This window comes from Diadema antillarum, unplaced genomic scaffold, assembly GCF_040938485.1.
Source record: "Diadema antillarum isolate AM-2024a unplaced genomic scaffold, OU_Dant_1.0 seq00000368_RagTag, whole genome shotgun sequence".
Classification (NCBI taxonomy): domain Eukaryota; kingdom Metazoa; phylum Echinodermata; class Echinoidea; order Diadematoida; family Diadematidae; genus Diadema; species Diadema antillarum.
Window position 1 is genome coordinate 2,157,586 of NW_027271369.1, and position 26,957 is coordinate 2,184,542.

General features: G+C 37.8%; 1 protein-coding gene across 1 annotated transcript; it reads right to left on the reverse strand.

Annotated features, from left to right (window-relative positions):
• Positions 1 to 2,127: 2,127 nt before the first annotated feature.
• LOC139731294 (isoleucine--tRNA ligase, mitochondrial-like) lies at positions 2,128 to 26,957 on the reverse strand. Its single transcript, XM_071642181.1, has 21 exons — positions 26,778 to 26,957; positions 21,767 to 21,889; positions 20,873 to 21,032; positions 18,979 to 19,051; positions 18,505 to 18,580; positions 17,160 to 17,209; positions 14,862 to 14,971; positions 14,005 to 14,211; positions 13,091 to 13,260; positions 12,458 to 12,548; positions 11,638 to 11,789; positions 10,655 to 10,815; positions 9,714 to 9,816; positions 8,974 to 9,064; positions 8,200 to 8,308; positions 7,494 to 7,596; positions 6,145 to 6,509; positions 5,137 to 5,290; positions 3,586 to 3,768; positions 2,651 to 2,801; positions 2,128 to 2,273 (listed from the first exon to the last, which is right to left on the reverse strand). Exons 1-21 carry the CDS (start codon positions 26,955 to 26,957, stop codon positions 2,128 to 2,130), a joined length of 2,958 nt encoding a protein of 985 aa, XP_071498282.1.

The following is a 26,957-nucleotide window of genomic DNA, read 5'->3' on the forward strand; positions in this document are numbered from 1 at the left end:
TTAATGATGAATATGGTATCACATGGGCACCATTATTGGAAAAAGCCCTGAATGCATTTACATTGTCAACCTGGCTCTTGCCAAACTTGAAGGTTGAAGTATTACGCATTGACTTTGAATGAATTACTTCTCATGGTGTTTCAATTAGCCTCTGGCCAAGTAAATGTGCAGAGAATCTGGACATATGCGTGGACAATTCCCCAGACCAGACTGAATTCTATAGTTGATCAGGGACCAATATCGGATGCTTATCTGTATATACATGTAGGTCTTTTTAAGACACAGATGACATTAGAGGCTACACTCTATATGTTTATAAAAACAGAGCAGCAAGATTTTAAACAGTTCTGCTCTTCGTGACAGAAGAAGAATACATCTTTTTACAGAAAGTAGACAAGTCTACAATAATATGAACCCTTTTCATTCTAACACCATTGTGAATATTGCTAGATAAACAATAAACTATGACACATTATTTTCCCATAGACTCTTGGAAGTCATAATTCCATAATAATACAGAACGATGATATTTATTCACATTTGAAGTGCATACAGATGTCCCATCTTGACATTTTGTACTTCAAATCCACTATCACAGTTCCCTGGAGATTTGTCAGAAAGAATTAAGAAGGGGTTAGAGTGAAATGCAGGATCAGTGTTTTCTGAGTAGAAACAATCCTTGTTATAACAAGGACCCTAAAACCATGACAATTACACATGTACCTTGTTATTTCAAATTTGTCACTATACGTATCAGGGTATATACACAAATAAATAAAGTATATAGAGTTGGGACCTGCAAAAATCACCTTGTTATAATAGGGTTGTGTTATATCTAAGCTCTTTATAATGAGGTCTCATCGCCCTGAGTCATTCTTCGCAATATACCTAATGTAGCCTGCGATCACATGACACAATTTAGAGATACGTCTGATTTATGTGCACCATCTTCTTCACTCCAAACTTGACAGGAACGAGGCAAATGGACTTCACGCCCTGGCTTTGGACTAGATTGTTATCAGGTTTAGAGATGCAAACAGACCCACAAAGTTCGAAGAGACATGCAGGTCAACAATTACATAAACCATTCACTTTGCATTTCTCCTACCATGAAATTCATTGTATTCACTAGTTGTTCAACATAACTGTCGAATGATATCACTTCAAAATCAAAATATAGAATCAACACAAGCCATCGGCATCATCCATGGCATAGCATCATCATTAACCCATTGAGGACAAGCTGATATTGCTACAACACACATTTCCCATAGACACCTTCCCGAGTATACTCGGGACTCGTCTTCAATGGGTTAAGTTGTTCAAACGCATACCCGGTAAATATGAAGTGAAAGGGAAAGACGATTCAGTTTTCAGTACTGTACAGAAAGTCTTGCACTTACATGAATTGATTTTCATATCCAATAGACCCGACAGGTCAGTCAATTTGTTACACGACATCAAACCACAGCTCATCAAAGCCGGGTGTCCCATGTGCTCACTCTATGGAGAACTACCTAATTGGCAGTAATGGGTTGACACATGGCAGATGGGGGAGAATGATTTATGTGTGGTGTCTTGTAAAACTTGACCCCTTGACCCTTTAAGTTCACTGCCCAGTAATGAGAGGAGCACCCAAACGAACTTACACATCATCATAAACATTACTTTTTTGACGAATTTGAATGCAAAAACCAATATAACCCATTTTTATCAACTTGATATATTTGAGATTAAAGGTGCCAAAAAACAAAGAAAGTAATCAAAATATATGTGATGATTTACATAACATCTTCAAAAATATTTCATTGTGTGACAAGAGTCGTATCATTGATAACATTTCATTTTTCTGTTTGATGATGACTTCTCTTTCAAAATTCTGAAACTGGCATTTATCTGTTTTTGCTTTCAAACTCCTCGTTACAGATAATCACTCTGTCTACATGTTAGAAACAAATGAAAACTTGTTATCAACCTCTTGTCATAGCACTAAACCGACCACTCAATCAACATGTCATGAAAACATGAAGACAGATAAAAATCTCTTTATTATAACACATGCTCCATCAGTCAATAACATTACTTGTCCCTTACAAATAGACTGGGACAAATGTTGCATGCATAGTTTCATTCCCAGCCGTCTGATAGTGCATCCGTGCAGCGTACACACAGCTGGTTTGCTTCACGTGATGTGTGCTTCCTACACCGTACACATCGGAAGTGAGCTGCAGGCTGTATCACAAGTCTACATGACACTTGCTCTGTGCAGTTTTCTGCAAGAAAAAGACAAAAATATTATCGTTTACTTAATCGCTTCAGCAATCAAGGAAATAAAAGGGATAATTTGTCCCGATAATAATTTTCACAATTGTTGGTAACTAGGAAATTGATACGAGGTACAGAATAGGAGGAATTTATCATTCAAACATTGAAGACACAATGTATTTAATGTATTACTTAGATAATTTTATATGCAAAGGGAATTATGATATTCTGAGGAGGGGGAGGGGGGTTTCTCAATTAAAGAAAAATATACACGTCAACAGTGAAGCTCTATAACTTTTTCCAAGATTTGAAATTATCTTCACAAGCACATTTCTGACAACCTTGAAACCAGCAGACTGAAAATCAAGCAGTGAGTCAAAGTTACCTTTGCTGGGCAGTGTAAGATTTGCATCTACAATCTGGCAAGGTGAAGAGTTGTTGGTCTCAGATGGCATTTCCATGGCAACCGAGGTAAAAGAAGACATCAAGAACTCACAGAGATTGGACTCACAGCTGGTGTCATCTTCTTGTAGACTCTATGAAGCAGAAAACAGAAAGCATGGATGTATTACTGAGAAACTCAAGTATGTAATTCCAATTCAAAGGCAGACATTGTGACAAACAAATAGACACATCAAAGATCACCTTTAGGGTGTGTGTGACAGGAACTCTACATTACTGCCAATATAACATAACTAATTTACTGGAATATAATACATGTGACACAATTTGAAGAGTTTGTTTGCAAAAAACGATAAGTCCATTTTTGAAGATTTTGAAGTATGGTCTCTGTCATAAAGTACAAAATAATACCTTTTAAATGATATATTGGTCACTACATGGAAAGGTACATTTTTGAAGTTATGGTCAAAAGAAGCGCAAATTTTCTTATTATTCTCTTTATTTTTCTTGACCTTTAATCGCAAATATCTCCATTTGGCAAATATGGACTTGTCAGTTTTTGCGAACAAACTCTTCATTTGTTTCTTCTTATACCCCTCACCCTAGCAGAAACTAGAGCACACGCTTCAGTGCGCGTAAACCTCAAAAATGCGCAGCTTGAACTCCCAAGTTCATTGACCCTACCTGCCTAAATATCAAAAATCCTTCATAAAATCCACAAAAATTGCCGGATCACATCCAAAATTTAATCACCTGTTACTTGTGTCACTCACAACCTTTCCTGTAAGTTTCATCCAAATCCGTTCAAAAATTGTTGAGTCATTTTGCACACGGACAAACCAACAAACACACGCCAAAGAAAACATAACCTCCTCCCTTGGCAGAGGTAATAATATCATTATTAACTGCAAATCTGACCCGTAAAAGGCCGAGAAGAGGAGGGTCTTGAGTACACAGGGTCACATCGTACTCCCGGCTTTTAGGGGCATGGATGGCGCTGTGGAATGTCTCCCGTAGGACGGCGAGGGCGTCCCACTGCTGGGCAAGTCTTGGCTGATGCCAGTCTGGGTCACATGAAAACCAGCCTTCCTTAAACACACTCTTCGTCTCTGGTACAGTAAAGTGAAGACAGAAAGCAATTTTAATGTCAGCACATCAATGACCTCCGCTAATGAAGCACAACAATCATGTTGTGCGGAAAAAGCAGCTGTATCAAGCTGGAACACACACACACACAAACAAAACAGAGATATGATAAAACAAAGAACTTGGTTTACATTTTGAATATTGCACTTATCTCAGGGATATATAATGATGATAAAATGCACACAGGACCAAAATTAGTATGCAATACCTGATTTCTGGGATCCGTACGGGTAGATAGAGAATATCAATTTCTGATAGAGTGTTACAGATCATATACAGGTGTAGATCGGTTTTATTTCTTTAATATCACGCCATTAAATCATAATAAATAATTGTACCATGTCGCAAGATCAGGTAGTCAAAATTTACTCAGTAGATAACTATGTTTCCATCAACTCCTACCTAAACAACAAAAGTCTTAGCAAACACACAAACATATACAAACACATATGATGAGAAGGAAATGGTAGAAATGGTAAGAAAGCTTAGCAAGAGGAGGCAATTAACCCTTTACATGCCAAGGTATTTGGCCTACCCAGCCAAGCTTTACATCAGTGCTTTTAAGCAAGTATCATCTAAACCTTGACCAAGTTGTAAAAAAAGGAAGCCCACTCAAGTGTAGCAATGTGTCTAAGTCCAACAGGAAGGCTGTGGTGACACAATAAGGAAAGGGGGTATTACATAAGCTCTATTCACCCACAATCTCACTGACAATTTAGTCTCTAGACATCAGGGCACTGTTTAATCACAAGATATCATTGATTTTAAATTTCCTTAAGACACAGGCTGCCATAGCCTTATGGTAGAAATCCTCTTTATTAATCAATTTTAACTCTTCATAAAACAGGGCCCAGAGCTATTAAAATCAGCAAAGAAAGCACTCCAGCATGAGTGCCATTCAGTGAACAAAGTGTAGTACCAGTAGGTGTTAACCTGATAAAGATGAGACCCGAGTATAGTAGGGCAAGTGTCTATGGGAGATGCGCTTCGGAGCAAAATCAGCCCATCCTATAAAACGGGTTAAGAAATCACAGGAAAAGGCTGTCAAAGTGAAAGTCTCTCCTGGGGGGTGTTTCATAAAGCTGTTCTTAGAGTTACGAACAAATTAAGAATGACTGGTGATCAGTTCTTGTGCTGAATTATTGAAATTCTGATAGGTATAGCACATCAGAACTGATCACCAGTCGTTAGTAACTTTAACCCGTTGAGGACGGTTTGATTTTGCTACAACACGCATTTCCCATAGACGCTTGCCCGAGTATACTCGGGACTCGTCCTCAACGGGTTAAGAACAGCTTTATGAAACACCCTCTAGGTTTCCACCTCACCTCCATGCTGCTGTGAATAGTGTAGATAGACTTCCTCTGCTAAATGAGGTACTATGGGAGCCAGTGACCTGGCCATGACCTCTAACATGTGATGTAGCACAGTCTGACAGGAACGCCTCCCTTCGCTGTCTGCTCGCTCACTGTACAACCTGTCCACACATCAGGAGGATATCACACAACATGCAATGACTTCAAAACTTTCCTCCTGTATATTTTGGATAACACTGAAAGAGCTCTCTTTCATCCTCAAGTATCTCTACACTTTGGTTTGCACATGAAATCAAGTATTTACTTTAATAAAACATGGACACATTAGCAATTTATATAGATAGATGTACATCATAATTCTTTTTTTTTTTTTTTTTTTTTTTTGCTTTGACAAAACAATTCAAACCCGTACTCCTTTCTGTAATTTCAAACCAATGTTCAAAGGGAGAAAAACCCAATATTTACAATCAAGGATGTAATGCATTTTTTTCACTTACAAATAGTTATGATTTAATGTAACTAGAAAGAGCATTGTACGTGGACACTTTTCTTTAAACAAATTACCTCTATCTTGTATAAACTACACTTTTATATGGCAAACTAGCATTTGATAAATCTTTTATACATCTCAGGTATTCATATTGGAAATCTCATCCAACTTCAAAGTTTGTAATAAATAGCAAATATCCCTGTAAAGGAAAAAAAAAGCAATTTGCTCATCCCAATTGATTTGAGTATCAAGAAATACACAGAGCATTTTATTTTTATAAATGGAGATACAATTTTGCAATATTCTTGCAATGATATAATACATTATGATGTTAACTTGACAATGATCACCTCACTCAGTTTTCCAATTCTGAATTATAGCAGTTGATCGAAAATCAAAGATATATTTGTCACTTTATCCATAGACTTGTAAAGGGGCTCTAAGAAAGAATCAACTGCTGTTTCTTCAAAAACAGCACAAGGATGTCCGTACCAGGTCAGTTCAATCAAGGGAGGGTTTCCTCACCTATCTTTGACAGTCTCTAAGTAGAATGATGAGATTTTGTTGTGAACTAGATCTGTGGCCATCCTTGTCACCTCACTGAACTCAAATTCCTCGTAGGCCTTGGTCACGTGACCCCCGTACTCAAACAGGTGATGAAGCAGATAGCGATCAAGGGGTCGAAGTTCACCATGATCACGGAGCTCAAGACCGGGGTCGAAATCATACAGGTTTCCCAGGAAGTAGCGGAATGTGTTGCGGAGTTTGAGGACAGTTTGATTGGTCATGGCAAATAACTCCGGGCTGACGTGGATACGACTGGACCATTCCGAATCAGCCATGCGCCATCGCAGAACGTCTGCACCGTACGCAGGTTCTTTTTTCTTGTCCTGAAGAGGAGAAATATCCAGGGAAAGCATTTAGGGCATCTTATCTTGAAAATGAGCTACTGAAATGCACACATTTGTATGGGCACAAGAAGAAAGGACTGCTTGATATGAATCTGTGACAACCAATAAATGTAGTGTAAAAGTGTAAATACTTAGACTCACAGACTCTAAATTACATGTTAACTCTCCTTCTGGTTGATATGTTTTACTTCTTCTGTAAGAGAACATGCTCAATAATTCATACACATTCCTAAAGCTGAAGTTTAGATGTGTGTGAGAACAGCAATTGCAAACAGAAAACTTCTGTTTGTCTTATGATCTTCCCATCCTAAAGAAATTCTTTGCAAAGGATACATTTTACATCATGGGAAAGACATTTCACTTCCACTCACAAAAAGCAATATCAAACTATGTAAACTATCATCATGATTTCAAAAATAACAAACTCTAGGTAAACAAAGGCTACACACAAGCTGCGGTCACACTGGCAAAAGATCATGAAGTTTAAGATCGCAATTTTGAATAAATATCTTGAAGTTTTGCCAGTGTGAATGCAAACTTCCCACAAAACTTCTTGCAAAACTTCCCACTCAAACTAGGTAAGTTTCCGAGCCCTCCGCCAATCATCTAAATCTTTTGACAGCGTGAATGCTAGGAACTGAATTTTCATGAAGTTTGTCACGTGACCAGGTCACCAGCTGTTTGCGGGCGGTGCCTGCGAAGTGCACAGTCACTGTGATGTACGGGTGTGCATTGTTATGTCACAATCATTACCAGTCAGACAGCGTACTCTTCCTTCTTTATTGCGCACACGCACCAGTGACTCAAACTTTGAGACCTTCGAGATCGCAAAGTTTGGCTGCCAGTGTGGACAGACGACCAAAGATCGCAAAGACTTTGTGATCTTTTGCCAGTGTGACCACGGCTTGTATGTATCTTTTGAATTCACCTGTGTTAACATAAATTTCCAAGCAGATGTCATACCTTTCCTCCACTCACAATGATGTCAGGGTCTACAACATTGCCCAGAGATTTGGACATCTTGCGTCCTTCGGCATCAAGAGCAAATCCATGGACCAGCACTGCCCTGGAAGATCAAAACATGTGGCGATTTGTTATAACCATGATTAACACAAGAGCAATAAACAAAACAAAACAAAACAAAACAAAAACACTGTCACTTAAATTCATCTTTTATTTTGCAAAGACAATGAATACTGAATTGCTGCCATTCATTTGAGGTTAATATAAAAAGCTTTATGCTTCTCAAGAAGATTTTTTTTTGTCTAAAACAAAATGAATCACTGCTGTTTCTGTTCACAAGATTTTAAAAAAAAAGGTTTGATGATGTTAGCATTCATTTTGTCCATTCAATTATTTTTAATACAACATAAAATGAAACAAATGTTACTTCAAATTACAGATACAGAGCCATTTGTACAAAAAAGCTATAGATACACATTTACATTAGAGGAAAGAAAAATACCATTCCAAATCATCTGTCATGATGCATGCCTACAGATATTCACTCATTGGAAGGGACATACCCATTATAGAGAAGAAACATCTCATCAAAAGAAGAGATAGTCAAAGCATATATACCTCAAAATCTTCCACTGTCTTTTTCTGTTAACCTGGTCAAATAAAGTTAGCTCATGGATACTGGGGTGCGCCCAACTTCCCCACCCACCTGTAAGGGGCTGTCCCTCTGGCTGCTATGCTGGTGAGAAGACTGGTCTGGAACCACGCCCCATACTGGTCCTCGCCTTCTAGGTACACATCTGCTTGCTTCCCACAGTCTGGTAGATTATACACCACATGGAGGAAGGCCAAAAAATATATATATTTTTACTCGAGGATGATATGGCAAATCCTTTGGTGTCAAACATGGATGTGTTTTCTGCCACTAAACATCAACTCTATCTTTTGTTATCAGTTATAATCATATGACAATATAATCAAACCCAAAACAAAAGTATTCCTGACCTTGTTCATTGTATACATACAATGAAATATTCCTCCACATTCTCCACATACTTTGGTCATTTGGTACACAAGGCAAATGTGGAGCATTCCACAAAATATGTTTCATTTAATCACTGCAGGTGTATGACAGCAGGACTGTAAACCACCTCAAAGGAACAGTACCTCCAAGGACTATCAGCTGTAAACCAGCATAATGCATTATGCAGTATCCTGAAAGTAATACATTATACATCTTTAATAAATCTAAGCACAATATACATGTAGAAGATATCACGGTATACCAAGGTTTCTCCAGTCATCAATGAATGTACATATTCTGCTTTCTCACATGAATTATTACACTTCATTATCTTTTCATTAAAAGAATAAAACATGTTTCATTAAAAGAATCAAACGTGGTTTGCAGATATAGAAAAAACAAACATAAGTCGAACCCCTCCCTTTCCCCCCCCCCCTCCCGAAAAAAAAAAAATCCTACCACTTAAAACATGTGACCACGAGGAGCCGCTGTCAAACCAAATGTCCAAGATGTCTTGACCAACTTCTATGTCTTCTAGCTGGAGGCCACACTAATGTATGGATGAAGAGAAGAGAGATGAAAACATGGTTCAAATCTCGGGTATAAATATTTTGATAGTCACATGGAAAACATGGATTAAACAGAAAGAGAACACATTAAAAACACAATATAATTAAACATATAATTAAAAACAAATATAAAAATAATATAACACATGTAATATACAACTTTTCACTTTACTACAGAGGATTACCCTTTCTTCTGCATCATCTATTTGTTGTTGTTGTTTTTTGTTTGTTTGCTTTTGGTTTTTTTGCTGCATCTAGCAAATTTTGGTTAGTGTTAAGCACTTGTGTCGGGAAAATGATTTGATATCTTAATGTTCACCAGTATTGTAGAATAGGGGGGTGTTTCATAAAGCTGTTCGTTAAGTTACGAGCAACTTACGAGCGACTGGTGATCAGTTCTTGTGCTGAATTATGGAAATTCTGATAAGTATAGCACATCAGAACTGATCACCAGTCGCTCGTAAGTTGTTCGTAACTTAACGAACAGCTTTATGAAACAGGGCCTAGATGTGACACTGCTCCACCCTTTCTTTGCCAGGGACTTTAGACAGTGTGTACAACATTATGGGGTTTTCTGCGTCAATCAGCACTCAAGGCACAAAAAGATTTAAACATCAACCCCATACATACCTTCTCCACAATGCTCTGTGGAAGCAATTTGCTTTTCTCTAGAGTCCACCAACAGTCACTCCCATAATGCCTCACCAGCTTGGTCACATGACTCACTGATTCACTGTGATATATGCAGAAAAGGAGGATTATGATTGGCCATCAAATGATGTGCATAGGGTGGATATTTGGTAGTGTGATGAGTGATAATATGATCTGAAATATTACACCAAAAATCACTATTTCATACGACAAATCAACATTGCTGATGTACTGACAATACTCTACTACCATCATACACATCAAGATCAATGATGCAACTATTAAAGCCAAGAGATATAATCATCAATGCATGACCACTGACAAAGAGATTTGAAACACATAAAATTGTGATGAAAGTGATTTTCGTGATGGTCATAATCATTGTAGTGATTAGGTCATATCATATTGAAACAGTGTAGCCAAACCTGTCTTTGGTTGTTATTTGATGCTAGCAATTGACACAATAAAAATGATACTAATTTTGATGATGACAGTGGTGATGGTGATAACAATGTTGATGATGATGATGATGATAATGACAGTTGTGATGGCAGTCACTCTGCTGATAAGGATGATAATTACATCACTCTGCTGATAAGGATGATAATTAAGGATGATAATTACATCAAAGACACAAAACTTTAAAACAAAATTTTTTTGAAGTACCATACAGAGACAAGGTACACATCATATACTGTAGACCTACTACCTGAATTTTTTATGTGCACAAAACTTTCACAGATATCATGAGAAGTTGCGATTTATGAAAGTAAAACCTAGGGCAAAGTTTTTGTCTATGTAATCAAGTTTATGTAGTAAACTCACAATTTTGTCTGCTGTGAAAAAGGTTGTCATTTCCAATTCATGAAAGCTTCTGGCTTTACAGTATACTGCCCTCTATTGATATGAGCTGTACTCACTCTGTCAGTATGGGTTCATCAGTGTGCTTGTTGTAGAAGACTGGAATGGGCACACCCCAGACCCTCTGTCTAGATATACACCAAAAGGTCCTAGCAGCAAGCTGGTGCCTCATAGTGGATCTCCCATAGGATGGACGCATGTCCACCTCTTCCAAACATGCCTGGATCAAAGAGATTGGTAGAAACACTCACACATCGGAATAGTAGTGATAGTGGCTCCTGGACCCATGTACAATGCCTGTTTTAAACATTCACAGGTTCCATTGATCTAAAAATGCTATATTCTGAAAGTCATCTAAATATCACTGTTCCTCTCAGTGAATTATGCTGACAGGTCATAGTCTGATGCATCATGACCGCGATGACAAAGATTATCATTGTCTCTAATCATATGTAACAAAAGGTATCAGGTTAAAAAAAAAAAAGAAGAACAGAACGGCCATATCAAGTCTCAACACAAAAGGGTTATCATCATTGACTAATTGGTATACAATATGTGGCTTACGTAGTAGGTCAGAAGCATACATTTTATCCAGTTGAATACGAGTCCCGAGAATGCTTGGGTAGGTGTCAATGAGAAATGCGTGTTGTAGCAAAATCAATCTGTCCTCAACGGGTTAATAATTTTCTGAACTTGTGCCGATACATATCAAGGATATTGACCAAATGACTTATGAATGCCTTTTCATCTTTGTCAGTCAAACACCCATGTCGCAGTAACCTCATCACAATGTATTATGGTGATATCATTGGCTACAAAAGAAGCTAAACTGATTATAAATGACAAAGCTGTCATACTACATCAATATGTAGTAGAGATGTGCAAACCACATATACAAACAAACAAACAAACAAACAAATAGAAATAAATATTATTCTAAACAAGATATTTGACAGTCAAACAGTTCTGTCTGTGATGGCAAATGATTTTTTAATATTCTTTTTAATTTAGGATAACTGATGGACAAACTGAAGCAGCTTACAGACGCAGCATCTCTGAGTGCTGAGGTATCAATAAACCATTGTTTACTGGCCCTGACGATGACTGGTTTCTTGGTCCGCCAGTCGTAAGGGTAGCTGTGTTCATAGTCCTCCTTGTGCAGCAAATGATTGGTGGATTCCAGGATGCCAATTACTGAGGGATAAAGAGAAGGAAAAAAGTGATAACTTTTTATATTTCCAATAGTTAATTTCATTGTTCATTCTATAAGGCATATACAATGCCATTTTAAGATAAGCTACAAAGAGATGGAGCATGATCCCACAAACACCTCTTCATGTACAGTAGTCCTAATTTCCTTCTTTTTCTAGTGCTTGATGAAGGCACACAATTCATGTCTCTCATCCATCCAAGTCTTGTACTCACTATCATCATCAGCAGCAGCAGCAGCAGCAGCATCAACATCATCATCAACATCATCACTATCATCATCACCAACATCTACATCACGGTCAACATCACCATCATCTACATCACTGTTATCATCACCATAACCATCATCACCACCATCATTACACACATAATCACTATCATGGCCATCATCACCATCACCACCATCAACATCACCATCAACATTAACATCATTATCATCATCATCACCACCATTTTCATCACTGTCATCACCATCATCATCAACATCACCATCATCAGCATCAACATCATAAATATCCTCATCATCATCAACATCACCATCATCAGCATCAACATCATAAATATCATCATCATCATCACCATCACCATCATCAAATTACTCTTGGCAATTTGAATTAACCCCCATGATTGAAATTGAAGCATGGATTTACCTGTATCATTGGCATCATGAAGAACATTTTTTCCTCTTAGTTCTTCCTGGATATCACTGGTGTAGAAACCTTCATCATCAACTCTGCAATCCTACAGATTTTGAGAAAGAAGAAAATTGAGATGTGTTTTCGACATGCATATCATGTAATGGACAGATATGCAATTCAGCCATGGACAGCTGCATCACTTATCTCTTGACTAGTCCCGAGTATACTCGGACAGGTGTCCACGGGAAACGTACTATGTTATAGCAAAGTCAGTTCGTCTTCAACAGGTTAAAAAATCCAAACCGCCAGAACTTTTAGCTTATCTGAAAGCATATTGATAACCCTACCAATCCATTTCCTCCCCCCCCCCCAAAAAAAAGAGACAAAAGTTAAGTGACAGCCTTTCCTGTATCCTAAGCATACTGAGAAATGAAAAACCTTACAGAGTGATAACATTGAGCTATTCAAACCCACCTCCTCCTGAATACACGATGCCTACATGTCATAGGGTCAAAATGGAAGCTAAGACTCAACTACTACAGCAGTCATCACATTGGCATCCCGCATAAAGGGGTCATTTTTGCTACTCATGGCCTATCCCGATTATGTAATGAGTACTGGTTGATACCAGAATCTAAGACTCACTACTCTCAGACCATGCTGAATGGCCACCCCATAGTCTTCAGCTCCGTGGGCTGGGGCTGTGTGAACCAGACCGGTGCCCATTCCCATCTTCACATGGCTTGCTGGTAAGAGGGGCACACAACGATGAGATTCCATGGGATGGAGAAGGGAACAGTCCTTCAGTGCTTCACCTACATAAGAGGATTTACGTCGCATGAGATCATTTTTGCATCAGTTGACCTCAGAAAAAAGTAGGAAGTTTCCTGACATATGCACATCTCCCTTACGTGTATATGGCAGTCCTTCTCGCATTACAGAATTATGTGATAATATAGATCATACCTTGTGAAGTACATACATAAAGATTTTTTTTTTTCCTATGTTGAATCAGGTATCACCCTGTCTCTGTAGCTACCACCCCCTTGCCTAAGACAAACGGACAAACAGACAAAGATAGTTTCAACCATGAAGCACACTTGTCAATCAGGGCAGAAAATTGAAGAAAAAAAATCAAGAATAGGTGCATTATCATATGCAAACTATTCACAATTTATAAAATATGATCCTGTTACAAAAAAAAAAATCTTAAGTTTTAGTAACAGTCACAGGATTTACCTTAAATCAAACTTTCTACAGCCAAAACTTTATGGCACAAACTATGATGATTAATGACATTACCCTTACCCCCCCCCCCCCCCCCCCCCCCATAGTCACAAAACAAAAGTGATTTTGACATGTAGTCCTCAGGTGCATTTGATATAACTGTGAGGTAAGCTTTACACATCCATTTATTACAGCTCTACATAATTTGTGAGTTTATGCATGCTGTGTGTCTGTGTATGTGTGCTGTGAAAGTTGCTAGAAATTCTAATTCAAACATTGGCTAAAAGTGAGCAACATTAAAAATTCTTGCATCACTCCCCAAATGTCTCTACCTGGAAATGTTGAAATGACCCTCAACTCTTGACCCAAGGTTCCTTGCAGCTCTGCTATGCTGTCAGCAGCCACAATCAGCCTATCAGATGACCCGACACATTCAAACAGACAGTAGTCCCTTGACGGCATGAAACAGACTGCCTGATTGGATGGAATGGTCCATGGGGTCGTCGTCCAGATCACGACTGAGACATCATCCTTCTTGCCTGCAAGATCAAGAGGGCGATGTGAAAAAAGGGTTCTGAGACAGTGGCTGGCCAGTCTGTTTGTTAGGAATACTTCTCATATACCGACATATCCTTGTGGTCTTCTGTTTTAGTCTTTCTACTTTTCATTGAAATAGTCTACAATCGCTAAACTTCCTGTCAATGCAATCTGTCAAAACCAAAACATATGGCAATAGTGCCTTCTCAGCATCTGCCTCTATTCTCTGGAACTCCCTATCTACATGAATACCAAAAATACATGCATTTGTTATATTCAACCCTGTTCTCAAGGCTTAGCTCTTTTCACAAATGCAACATACTAATTACTGCACTGTTATACGTTTCTACGACTTGGGCACAACTTGCATGTAAAGCACATAGAAAGCTAATTAGTAAATATTACACACTACAATATTACTCACAATTACTATCATCATTATTACTCAAGTACTTGGGCACATTGTGTTTAAAACTTATCTTGGAATAATTGATACATGTATATGTATCATACAAAGCTTGGCTTGGGTGAAGCCAATAATGTTAATAGATTAGACTACATAACACTGCATGTTAACAATTTGCCCTTCTCTTGGGCTACATTTCAGCGAATGCAGCATGATGCTCACTGGCCTACTTGAGATGTATCTTACCGATCACCTCAGCCAGCTGGTGTGATGGTGTCTGGATGGGGAACTTGACATAGATAGATGGTGAGATGTGATGAGGGTTGTACTCCAATTCAGCCTCTGCCAAAGCGGTTCTAGACATAAACAGACAATCAAGACTTATATTGTGACTTTCTGTCTACATGTATCACTTTAATCAGATACAGATACTCACAGTAAAAGAGGTAAAAGTACAGAAAGATGAAAATAATCATGAGCAATACACAGCCTCCATCACAATATGAACAAGCCATACCAGCCAATGTGGACTTAAAGCATAAAACTGAAACAAAACGAACAGGAATATTAAATGAGAACAAAATTTGAAGAAACCATTGACAGATAATCCTTAAATGCTAGAATCGACACTATGCAAAGTTTGTTTTCAAATATTAGGTTACACCACAGATTTTCACCAAATATTTTGTATTTGTTGTAAAAAATTCTTATCAAGGTAGTGATGGTCCATGTCGAAAGAGACTGTAGCAAGATGTCAAATCTATTCAAGGGTTCCATATTATCGAAATTCAAAGTGGCTAATGAATTACACAACTTGGTATTATAAGAACAATCTTTCATGACTTTTTCAGTGCACAAGCTCAAACTCATTTTCACATGATTATCATGACCATGTTTTCAAAGTCTTCACATCAAGCAAATTTCTGAATTACAGTTTGACCTCAATTATCCGGCCATGTCAGGACTGGCCCTCATCCGGATAAGCGAATTGGTCAGATATGGGAGACACAATGTTAATGTATAGCTGCCATCCAAGCTGCCGTCCCAGTGCACTGGCAGCTAGGCAGGTAGTGTACCCTGCAATGGTGGTGTAATCTATGCTAGCCTGCACATGCACTGGCAAGGTTTATGATGTGACAATGCTGTGTGTTGTGTCTGCGCTCCTAATTTTTCAGTTAGCTTTCTCAATGACTGATCGCAATATGGCCTCGACAGCGCCGTGATTTACTGACAAGTTTTCCATTCATGTTCTTATGGTGAATTTATAGATCATGACTGCTTACTTTTACGATGATAATGTGTGTGAATTTATGTTAGTTCTGTCAGGAATATTGTAGTAGGTAAATCGTGTGAGTTTTGTAGAAATTTTAATTGAGTTTAAAGTCACTGTTTTTTCTCAATGTTTGGATGAAAAAAAAAGTCCTTCACTGCGTGAACGCATCCAGATGATAGAGATTTCCGGATATAAGGAGGCCAGATAATTGAGGTCGAATTGTAATGCAATACTTTCTCATATTGAGCACATCAACTGAAACAGATATGTACAAACATGTTCTACTTTGCAATTTTTTACATTCATTTCTACCATAATCAGCAAGTGCTTACATTCAATGTAGCCAAACACAATTACTGTACTCTTAAAATAACGCTCATGCATTGCACAAAACCCAAACAGGCACAGCAGAAGCACAGACGTCCTGTAAACAGGGTGCTCAAAAAAAAAAAGAGAGGCATATTTGTGTCCCATTATTCAAGGGCACAAATGCATACCTTTACACCAGAGTTTATTATGAGCAGAGTCCAAACAGCCTAGAGTCCCAGCACACACTACAATAAATGCACGTGAATGATGGTCACTGAAGTGAGTAAAACAGGGTTGCTGCTTTTTTTATGTTTCAAATACCAGAAGTGTGGTCAATAAAAGGACTGTGTGAGATGAAAAAAGATAGGCGAGTTGAAAGTCGTTGAGAAAGGTGTTTTTGTTCTTGTTTTTTCTGGAAAGTTAACTCTAAGTAAAACTAATATACCAGGTTGTTAGATTTTTGCTAGAGTATTCTCCTCCCCCCACCCCACCCTTACAATGAACAATTCTGCTCTGAATTAATCTTGCAGTAAAAGAATATGCCCTTCCCCTTGAATTTCTACTCAACTATGTTCTTTCATCCAAACAGTTCTTTTAAGGTCTATAGCACATGGTCCTACGGTAAAACATTCGATCCACTTTGATCACCTTTAATAGTAGGTTTCACAAATTGTGGTTTTGTTTGCCAATTGGCTTTATTGTTGTTAATTGTTTTGGGTGCTAAGTTGTTTGTTGCTTGCTGTCTTTGTCTTTTACGGTGCTTTGGGGTGCAATATTGTTTCCAGCAGGGTTCTTGGTAAAACATATTCAAAACTGACCTTCTTTTTTTTACGAGAGAGAGAGAGACAAAACAACCCCAGGCATAAACTGAACTGCAAATTTTGTGTTGAAAATGCTCAAAACAATGAAATACTGGCCATCATGTGGGAACTGGCCAATCAGAATGCAGGCAATACACAAACCTGGAAGATGGTGACCAGTTGACTGGCTTCAAATCTCTGTAGATGTAACCCTAGACAACAAAATTGAGAGAATAATAGCACATCAAATATGTAGTATGTCTACTGCAATAGAAACATGCTTGATTGAAACTCATGCAGGGTCAACCAAGAGTATCCCACTGCTAGGTCTACAAGGACATGCACATTTCACTTTGTATCACAAAATTGAAATATCTTCAACAGGAGAATTGATAGATTAAAGGTACTGTTTACCATTGGTAGCAGTGTTTTAAATAATGTTTGAGATATCACATTTAATGCATATGTGTAGGTCAGTTGTATCACAAAACATCGTACCATGTAACAATTTTGCAACAAAGCCTAAAATACAAGGAGATATCACTATTTTTCTCAATAAACCATAACTGTAGACGGTTTAGACTAGACACATTTTACTTTAAGTATTGTTCACATTTTGTATATTTAACATCGATTATACAGATTCAACTTTTTACATTGGTTGTTTCTATTCCTAACTCACATTATAGAACTATTTTGAAGGACTAAAGCTGGGTTTTTTTTTTCATCTGCAAATAGTAAATTATGCTTTTAAGGTTGTGACACTCCACAAATTGTCACCGAGTTCCATACGACGACAATCAATTGTAATCAATAATCAATCATAGCTAGCTTATTTGTCTTTATCAGCCGATCACAGACAACCCATAGCTGGTTAGAAGATAAGAGAAGTTTACTTTTGATAGCAAAGAGGTAATCCTCCGGGGACTATGTGACCCAGAATCAAGGGAACCTGATGAAAACTGACAGTAAAGATATAAAGTTCAATTATCCTTTTCTCCAGCATATGCCATTCTATTTTTAGCAGGTGGCCGGTTACATAAAATGTTTGTTTGTTTTTCTCTTCCTCTTTTTCTTTATTTTACATCATTAGTCAAGTGGACTTAAAACTTTGCATACACACAACATAGAAATAAAAAGAACAAGATGCTATTAATTTTCCTGATTTGGGGGAAAAAAAATTTAAGGTTTGTGATGTCAAAATTTGTACATGTATGTCTGTGGTCAGCGATATTATGACAGTTATCATCATAATTAACTTTACCATCATAATTAACTTTACCATCGAGTAGCGGATCCAGGGGGCGCCCCCCTTTATTTTTTGGTTTGTAAAAACAAAAGAAAGAAAAAGAAAAAAAGGGGAGGGACTGCGTTCGCCCCCCCTATAATTTTGTAAAGGCGCCCCCTCTTTACAGAATTCCTGGATTCGCCCCTGCCATCACACTCATTAGCGTTGATATTACTATTCTTTTTCTTTTTTTTTAAGATATCCGGATGTAATACTCACCTTACGATACATGTCATGAAAGAGTTCAAGTTGCGTTGCTTCAAATTCTCTATCAAAGGTGTAGTAGCAATTGCTCCTAGGAAAACACAAAAGAAATATTTTTTACAATCAGTGTTGATGTAAATGCATTGTTAGAGATTTGTAGAACCTGTGTTAGGAACACACACACACACATACACACAGACACACACACACAGACACACACACATAATTAATCAAGAAGGAGAAAAAACTGGTGGCCACTGTACAGTGGACAGGAGGCTACTATGTAAGGGGGGGGGGGGTAGTATCCGTATACGACAGGTGACCACTATAGACAGGTGACCACTAAGGCAGGTGTGGATGGTACATATTTCAAAATGAAATTATGTGTGTTTTAACATATCACATCTAAACAGTATGATAGGAAAAATCATTTCATCTGTAGAAGAGGTGTTTCTTTGAAAGTACAAATGTTTACATCCAAATTCTCACCAATCTGCCATGACTCCCCATCTCTTGAAAGCACGCATCTGTGTCTTGATGGCCTTCTTGGCAAATTCTCTGGCTGAAGTGAATAAAACAATCATTAATAGCACATTGGCAAAAAGTATGTTATCATATTTCTGATATCACTGTTTTTCACATTTGACTCTTTGGCATGTCAAAATGCTAAGGTACTTTTCTTAACTTCTCTTTGTGATGCAACAATAACACAAAGGTATATGATGTTCTTTGAAGTAATAATGTAAAAAGAAAACTCTGTGATTTCACAAAAGCAATGTGATGCAGCTGATGGAAATAGCCTTGTTGCTGATCTCTCTAATCACTGAACAGTGGTTTGGAGATATTCTGAAGACACAAGCTAAAGAAAATTAAAACCCAAAGAGAAATGTAGATTGAGTGAAAGCAGCAACATTAGTAGAACACATCGGTGAAAGTTTGAGGAAAATTGGACAATCGATGCAAAAGTTATGAATTTTTAAAGTTTTGGTGTTGGAACCACTGGATGAGGAGACTACTAGAGGTTATGATGTCATGTGTGGACATCAATATAAAGAAATATAAAAGGAATTCCATAAGATTTCATTTTACATGAAATTTACACATTCCATCAACTTGATACTGACATATGTTAAGAGTAATAATCATTCCCCCTGCTTTCTGAAAGTGGTTAGTCAAGTGCTCTTTCATCATACTAGAAAAGTGAAAGCATGTTGAATTTGAAACAAAATGTTTGTTTAGCAATGGCTTCAATATCCCACTGCAACTCCCCCCCCCCCCCAGAAGAAAACAAAAACAAAAACAAGGCAAATGTCAAGTGATGTCTCATTGCCTACTTAAAGGATTATCATAGTTATTGATTAGATTGTTTTTCAATGTAAGTTCATCGACCTTTCCCAAATTCAGTAATATTCCAACTTGACTGGCATCTATAGGTGATGGACCTATGGTGTGAATTTAGTGGTTGTAGCTCAAAGCTGTGGAAAGTTATTGAGAGTATATAAAAATGCTATGCATAGAGTGTTTATCAGATAAAGTTCATTGACCTTTGAACATGCCAGAATTCACTAATATTCAAACTTGATCTGCAACTTTATGTGACGTACCCGTGGTGTGAATTTTGTGGTCATAGCTCAACACTGTGGAAAGTTATTGAGAGTACACCATCATACTATGTGTACAGTGCTTATCAACCCAATTCATTGACCATTTGACCATTGAACTTGTCGGACTTCACCGATTTTCGTACATAACCCGCATCTTTAGGTGTCCTACTTGTGTTGTGAGTTTCGTGGTCATAGCTCGAACACATCAAAAGTTACTGAGAGTAGATCACAAAATTGAGAGTTCAGTGCTTATCAGGGAAAGTTCATTGACCTTTCGACCATTGTCAGATTTCACCCACATTTGAACTTGAATGGCATTTTCAGATTTTGAATCAGGTGGTGTGCATTTGGAGGTCATAGCTCAAAGCTGTGGAAAGTTATAGAGAGTACACCAAATTGTTGATGACAAAAACAAAAACAAAGACAGAGAAGTGATGCCTATGACTCGCTTCCGTTACACAGGCATGACAAAAGATTAAAAACTGAAAAGCAATTCTAGGTTTTCACTGTGAACCACTGAAACACTAGGTGTTTATGATATTGACAAACTATGTTTTGGTATGTTACTAATACTATGTTGTCCTTTGGAAGATACAGTATTCATCCATCCACCTCATTCATTCATTCATTCATTCATTCATTCATTCATTTCTTCATTCACTCATTCATTCATTCATTCATTCATTCATTCATTCACCTCTTTCTTTCCTTATTCATTAATCCACTCATTCACTAATTTCTGCAATAACCCACTCCAAGGCTTCAAGTCATCCAATCACCTCTACATCTTATATCCTGAGGCGATAGCTTGCGAAAGTCTTCCTGCGACTCAGTCAGTGCTTTGAGCTCTATGGGCAGGCCGTGGCAGTCCCATCCTGGCACGTAGTGCACCTTGTAGCCTTGCATCAGCTTGTAGCGGTTGATGATGTCCTTCAGTATCTACAGAAGCAGATAACAGTGTTGAGGTAATAATCCCTAATTCCATATCCTGGCTTCACATCTTATTGATTTGTATGTAAGAATTCTGAAATCAGTAGCACTATCAATTAATTTTAAACATTTCAACAACCTTAAGATGATGCTAAATCATCACAGTTGAACGAAAAATGATATTGACTGCTTTTATATAGATTGAGTCATGCATGATTTCATGTGCTCGCAGGGATCATACAACAGGTTTACATCTGAAAATGAGAGGTCATCCCACGAGACCAACATCCATGAGTAATACAGTCCACGAGTTCGACATTGCAAACAGGTCCATGAGTCCTACAGCTCACGAGTCAGACAACCCATTAGTTCTACACTTGGCAAATAAAGCCAACGAGTTCGACACTAGGTAAAAACAGCCCACAATTTCAGAAGATACAATACGGGGCTTAATGTGTTGGTCTCGTGGGCCTTGTTTGCTTAGTGTCAAACTCATGGGCTGTATGACTTGCGAGCTGTATGACTCGTGGGCTGTATGACTTGTGGGTGTCAGTCTCGTGATGTGCACCTGAAAATGATCCCCTGCGGCCTATAAACCAGTCATGCCCCTCACAGTAGGTAAGACTTCTCCCTCATGCCATTCAAAATCTAATGCCTGAAACTTAGAGAAGCTATGAAACACCCATATTTTACCTAATTAGAGAAGTTTGAGAATCCAATTTATATACAAATGTAGTTCTTACCTTGTTGAGGGCATGCCCAACATGTGGGTCTCCATTGGCATAGGGTGGCCCGTCATGCAAGACAAACTGATCTTCTTTCGATTCATTCCTCTGCCATGAGTACAAGTCATCAAATTTACAGGCCTGCAGAATGGGGTGGTGATGGGAAAGGGATTGAACTAAAAATTTAGACACACATGAAAATGGTTTTCTCTGGAACTAAGTGCTATTTACAATTAAAAAAAAATCTACTCTTTGCCCTCACTGCTAATATTTACCATGGTTTTCTATAATAAGTAAAATAATACAGAGTAAATCACATCAATTAGAGCTCACTTCAACACTTCCACAATTTTACAAAAAGAGAAAAGGGTTGTTAATGGCAAATAATGTACTCGGTTTCCCGCGATTCTTGTGGCATTATACAGAACAAGAACTCACATCATTATTTCATAGCATGTGAAATAATAGAACCAACTTTAGAACTAAAGTAGTGTGGAGCCTGCATACTATAAGAATACCCTATATATGAATAAAAATGGTACATTTAATCATTCATCTATAGAGGCAATGAAATGCTTAAAGGGAGGCAGTCCTGAGATTTTCACTATACTGATAATTAAGAACAGTAAATAATATAACCTTTCACCAGTTTATACACGTGGAAATTAAAAACTGTCTCCGTACGCGATTTTTGACAAATAATTCCTGCAGGCGATCATGTAAGAGCCTGTAAAAAGATCCTACGTCGTTGATGCCCTACTCTCAAGTTGACAGGCGTGCCTCTAAAGACCAATTCAAGTGTTCAAATGATCAGTTGTAATTTTATCATAAAATGTGAAAATGTGTGATTTTATTATTTTACACAAAATATTTCAAGCTTAGTTAAATATAATTCATGTAAATCAATATTGTAAACATACATCTATATATATCTTTAAAATCAAATATACCATGTACTTGACATCAAATAGGCACGGTCCTTTTCTAGCTTCTGTCCGTGTTGCATACTACTTTGCGTACAAACCACTCTCACGCGCGAATTCTTATCATACTTATGTACACACAAAGAGATTTTTCTCCTCCCCACCAGTTACTGGGGAAAAGCTCTTTGTGTATACAGTGCTCCGTCTAGCTGAGTTTGGCGTTCAGTCCGAAGATTACCATTTACAATTGGCGTACGCATAACGAGCAGAACACGGCTGGGAAGAGTTGTGCCTCGGTGACGTGGGACTCTCCGCCAAGACTTGCTCATTAGCATATTCACCATGCAGTTTCACACTTTTTCAACAAAAAATTACGAGCTTATCTGGTGATTTGAAAGTTTGTTTTTGGTGAAAGTAGTTCATTTGAGGTACCAACAACAACATATTTTTTTTTAATTCGTGAGGACTGCCTCACTTTAATTGCAACTCAGACAGACAGGAACACTGCAACACTGCTACATGTATAATGGGACAGAATTCTGACAATTCAGAATGGAAGCGGAAACTTTAGTTTCAAAACAATAATAACTAAATTAGTATTCTCATTAGCAAAAGACATCTAGACTGTTGACCAGAATGTGTATGGTACAATAATCAGTGATAATGAAAAAGGAATTCACCAGCACCAGAACAAGCAGCCTTGAACTATTGAAACAGATGTCACCAACATCACCATAAATAACTAGATATATCGCTACGGCGACTGATATGCCTCCGCCATAATGCATGGTTCTCCTAATAGGTCTATAGTACAATGTCTTGACAATGTGTGATGACAGTTTCACACAATTGGCAAAATATCAAAATGACAGGTTTGACACAAATGTGCTGAATGTTCACTTTCCTAGAACTAGGTTCAATTGGATGAATGATTAAAATGTCAGAATGCAGGTATTTGAGGAACTGATGATTTTTACTTGACTTTTGACACTTTTATAAGTTTATGCATTGGGGCAATTCCGCAGTTAGGTGGACATGACATGGATAAAAGAAATGTGCCTCTTTATCTTACTCTTTAATCTAGGTATCAACTAATGCCATGGATGTTCACCAATCATTAAGGTCTTTCAAATTCAGTAGATTTTATCTTTCGTATTGATTGATTTCGCGAGATCTATAACCATCATTTAAAATGTACATGTGGGACTGGGGATGCTGAAATTCACTTAAATGCAAATTACAGTGGGTTCCTTTGAAATTTTTTCCTCAAAGTTTTGCTAAAGGCTAAAAGATAAATACATTTAAATACTCCAGAAGTCATGTGACATTTTGTCAATTACAAAAGGGTGAAATGACCTGCGGAATTACTCCGGACAAATGTAACGTTACTAACCGTAACGTTACTAACCATGCTTTTGGGGGTCTAGCTAAGAAATTATTGGTCGAACTGCTAAAAAACATTGTGTGAACATTTGTCATGATGCAATAATTGATATTAATGTAACACTTTGTTTGAAGTAACTTGAATTTTTGCACACTTTTTGTTACAAGACATTGATTTTTTTGTCATGTCCTTTTTTCGTAACGTTACTAACCAGCCCTTTAAGTTGCCATAGCAATGCTATTATTTCTTGGATTGTATTCATTCTTTTCTGTATCATAAACCTGGGAATGATGAACATGTTTTTGACATAATTTTGGCTTGAAATGAATAAATGGTAATTTTGTAGTAAAAACAAATATCTAAATTTGTTCAAATGTAACGTTACTAACCGCGGAATTGCCCATTGAGTAATTTTCAAGGTATTGAGAAAAAGTATAATTTCAGTATCAAATGGGAAAATAGCATTATCTAAACCTGGCCTTTGACCTTTGACCTCACAGTTCCAAAGAGAATCACTGTTAGGTTGAACATGCATTTATTTAAAATATGTAAGTTTCATGATGATACCTTGAGTTACTTTTGAGATATGGAGGAAAAAGTGCAATTCAGCACTTTCACTTGACCTTTGACCTTTTGACCTTTGACCTTTTGGCAAGAAACTTCCCACAGAATATATATTGGGTAATACATGCATACATCAAGTTTAAAAAAAAACCTTCAGGCATTGCATAAATATAAGGAAAGTAGTGATATTTTGAGGAGTTGACCTTGACCTTTGACCCCTGACCTTTGAACCATGACCCCCAACTTCCCTAGATAATCACTGCCCATTGGAACAAGCATATACACTGTATACTAAGTTCAATGAAGAACCATTTGCGAGATATGGAGAAAAACATGAATTTTCAACCTTTTTTTTCACAAAATAACCTGTGACCTTTGACCTTTGACCCCGTGACCCTAAAATCCAAACAAAGTATTATCCCCCCAGGATACACCCTCATACCAAGTTTGATGTAAAACCACCACATGGTTCTTGAGATATCGACAAAAACAAAACAGGACGGACGTACGACCCGAAAACATAATGCCTCCGGCCACTCTGTTGGCGGAGGCATAAAAATACTGCGAGACAACCAAACAAGTTATAGAACCAACTAGCACCAACCAGAAGTTGTATAGATCTAGATCTCTGTCTGATGAGCCAGAAGTTGCATGAAAATTCATTAAATAAAGGGAGCATATAGTTTTGGTTGAGACCTAAGGTTTCTAATATTTTTGGTGAGATAATGAGAAACATCTCATGAAATATGAAAGAGCATGTAATTCCAAGAAGGATTTAACGTTTATTTGATGAAAATCAGTATTAAAATGGCCGAGATATCAAAAAAGAAAAAAGAAAAAAGAGCATTCCTAATAAAAAGCGGGACCCACCTTTCATTAGGATCGCTTTGTTTTACTTTGTTTTTGGATGTCTCAGCAATTCCAAAACCGATTTTCATCTAATAAACTTTGAATTCCTCTAAAAATGGTATGCTCTGTACTATTTCATACTGGACACAAGTGGTTTCTTGGTATCTCACAAAAAGTTAAAAGCCTAATTCTCATCTCCACCAATACTAGAGTAAGTGTCCCGGTTTGTGGCCGCATATTAAAGGGCTTTTCCACTCTGAAAAGTAAACTTGCAAATTGCTTTAATCCAGGTTATATCATAGAGGTTGATCACTTAGCAATTCACGTTATTGTCACCATCGCAAGACCAATGTCCATCGTGATAATAAAAAAAGACCACGACCGCGACCCAGCACAGCGTCCGCCGACCCAGCACAGCGTCCGCCGGTTCGCGACAGTGATAGCTTGGTTCACGGCCTGATGTACAATTCCTATGCGATAAGCGTGTGCTCCACGATCTTCTGCTGAATGCCTTCATTTGGCTCGCGAATGTTGCGTAAGCGCCAAGTCCCATTACGAAAGCATGTGAAAAGGGCTGGCATGCGTGCACTGACCACGAACAGGGATTGCAGTTGTGGCGGTGTTACTGTTGTCTTTCTCAGGTTTTTTGTATTTTTTTGATCGTAACATCCACTTACGGAAAAAAATGGCGGCCCACATCGGCTTGCGAAAGTTCTATTTCTATCCTATGTGAGGACATTTATTCAAAATCCATGAACATCAGGAAAATGACAAAAAAATCCAGTTTCTTAGACCCCTTGTTCCTTAACTGTGATATTAAGAAGTACTGAAAATGAAGTTTTGGATGCGAGATGTCAGCATTTATTAGTATTTAAGTGAGAATATTTCACTTTGTGGTTGGAGTGTTTGCCCATGTCATCGGTTGATTTTTGTAGATTAGCAGTGTGTTAGTGAATGTGTGGTATACATGTATAGAGTGTGTCGCTGTGTTCAGCGCTATATTACCTAATATGCTGTAATTGCCGCGAACCGGCGCCTGGCCTGGATATTTACTCTATTCAGATTACAATCCCTTTATTCAATTGCATGAACAGGTTTGAAAGCAATTTTTGTTAGAATCGATCTAGTAATTACACTAGATCTAAACTAGTAGGTTTTACTAGACCCCTACACGTATCACCTCCTCATTGCATTGCACATTTACAGCCCACTGTCGCTGTACAGAAGTCGTCCGCACAGCGTCTGGTCGGGCTAATTAATTGCACATTGGAAGTAACGCTGAAGTAAATATATGGGACTATCATCTTACTGTTTGAACTGCCTGTTCACGTTTTCCAGCTCCCCACAGTTCGAATGATGTGCTGGGCAAATTGAGAGTGTCACTGTACCTACTACTTTTGTGACGAATCCATGTTTGATGATACTTGATTAGACTCGATCGTTCTTTCAACCTGTATATCAACCGCGTGGCATCTTTGTAGAACTGCAT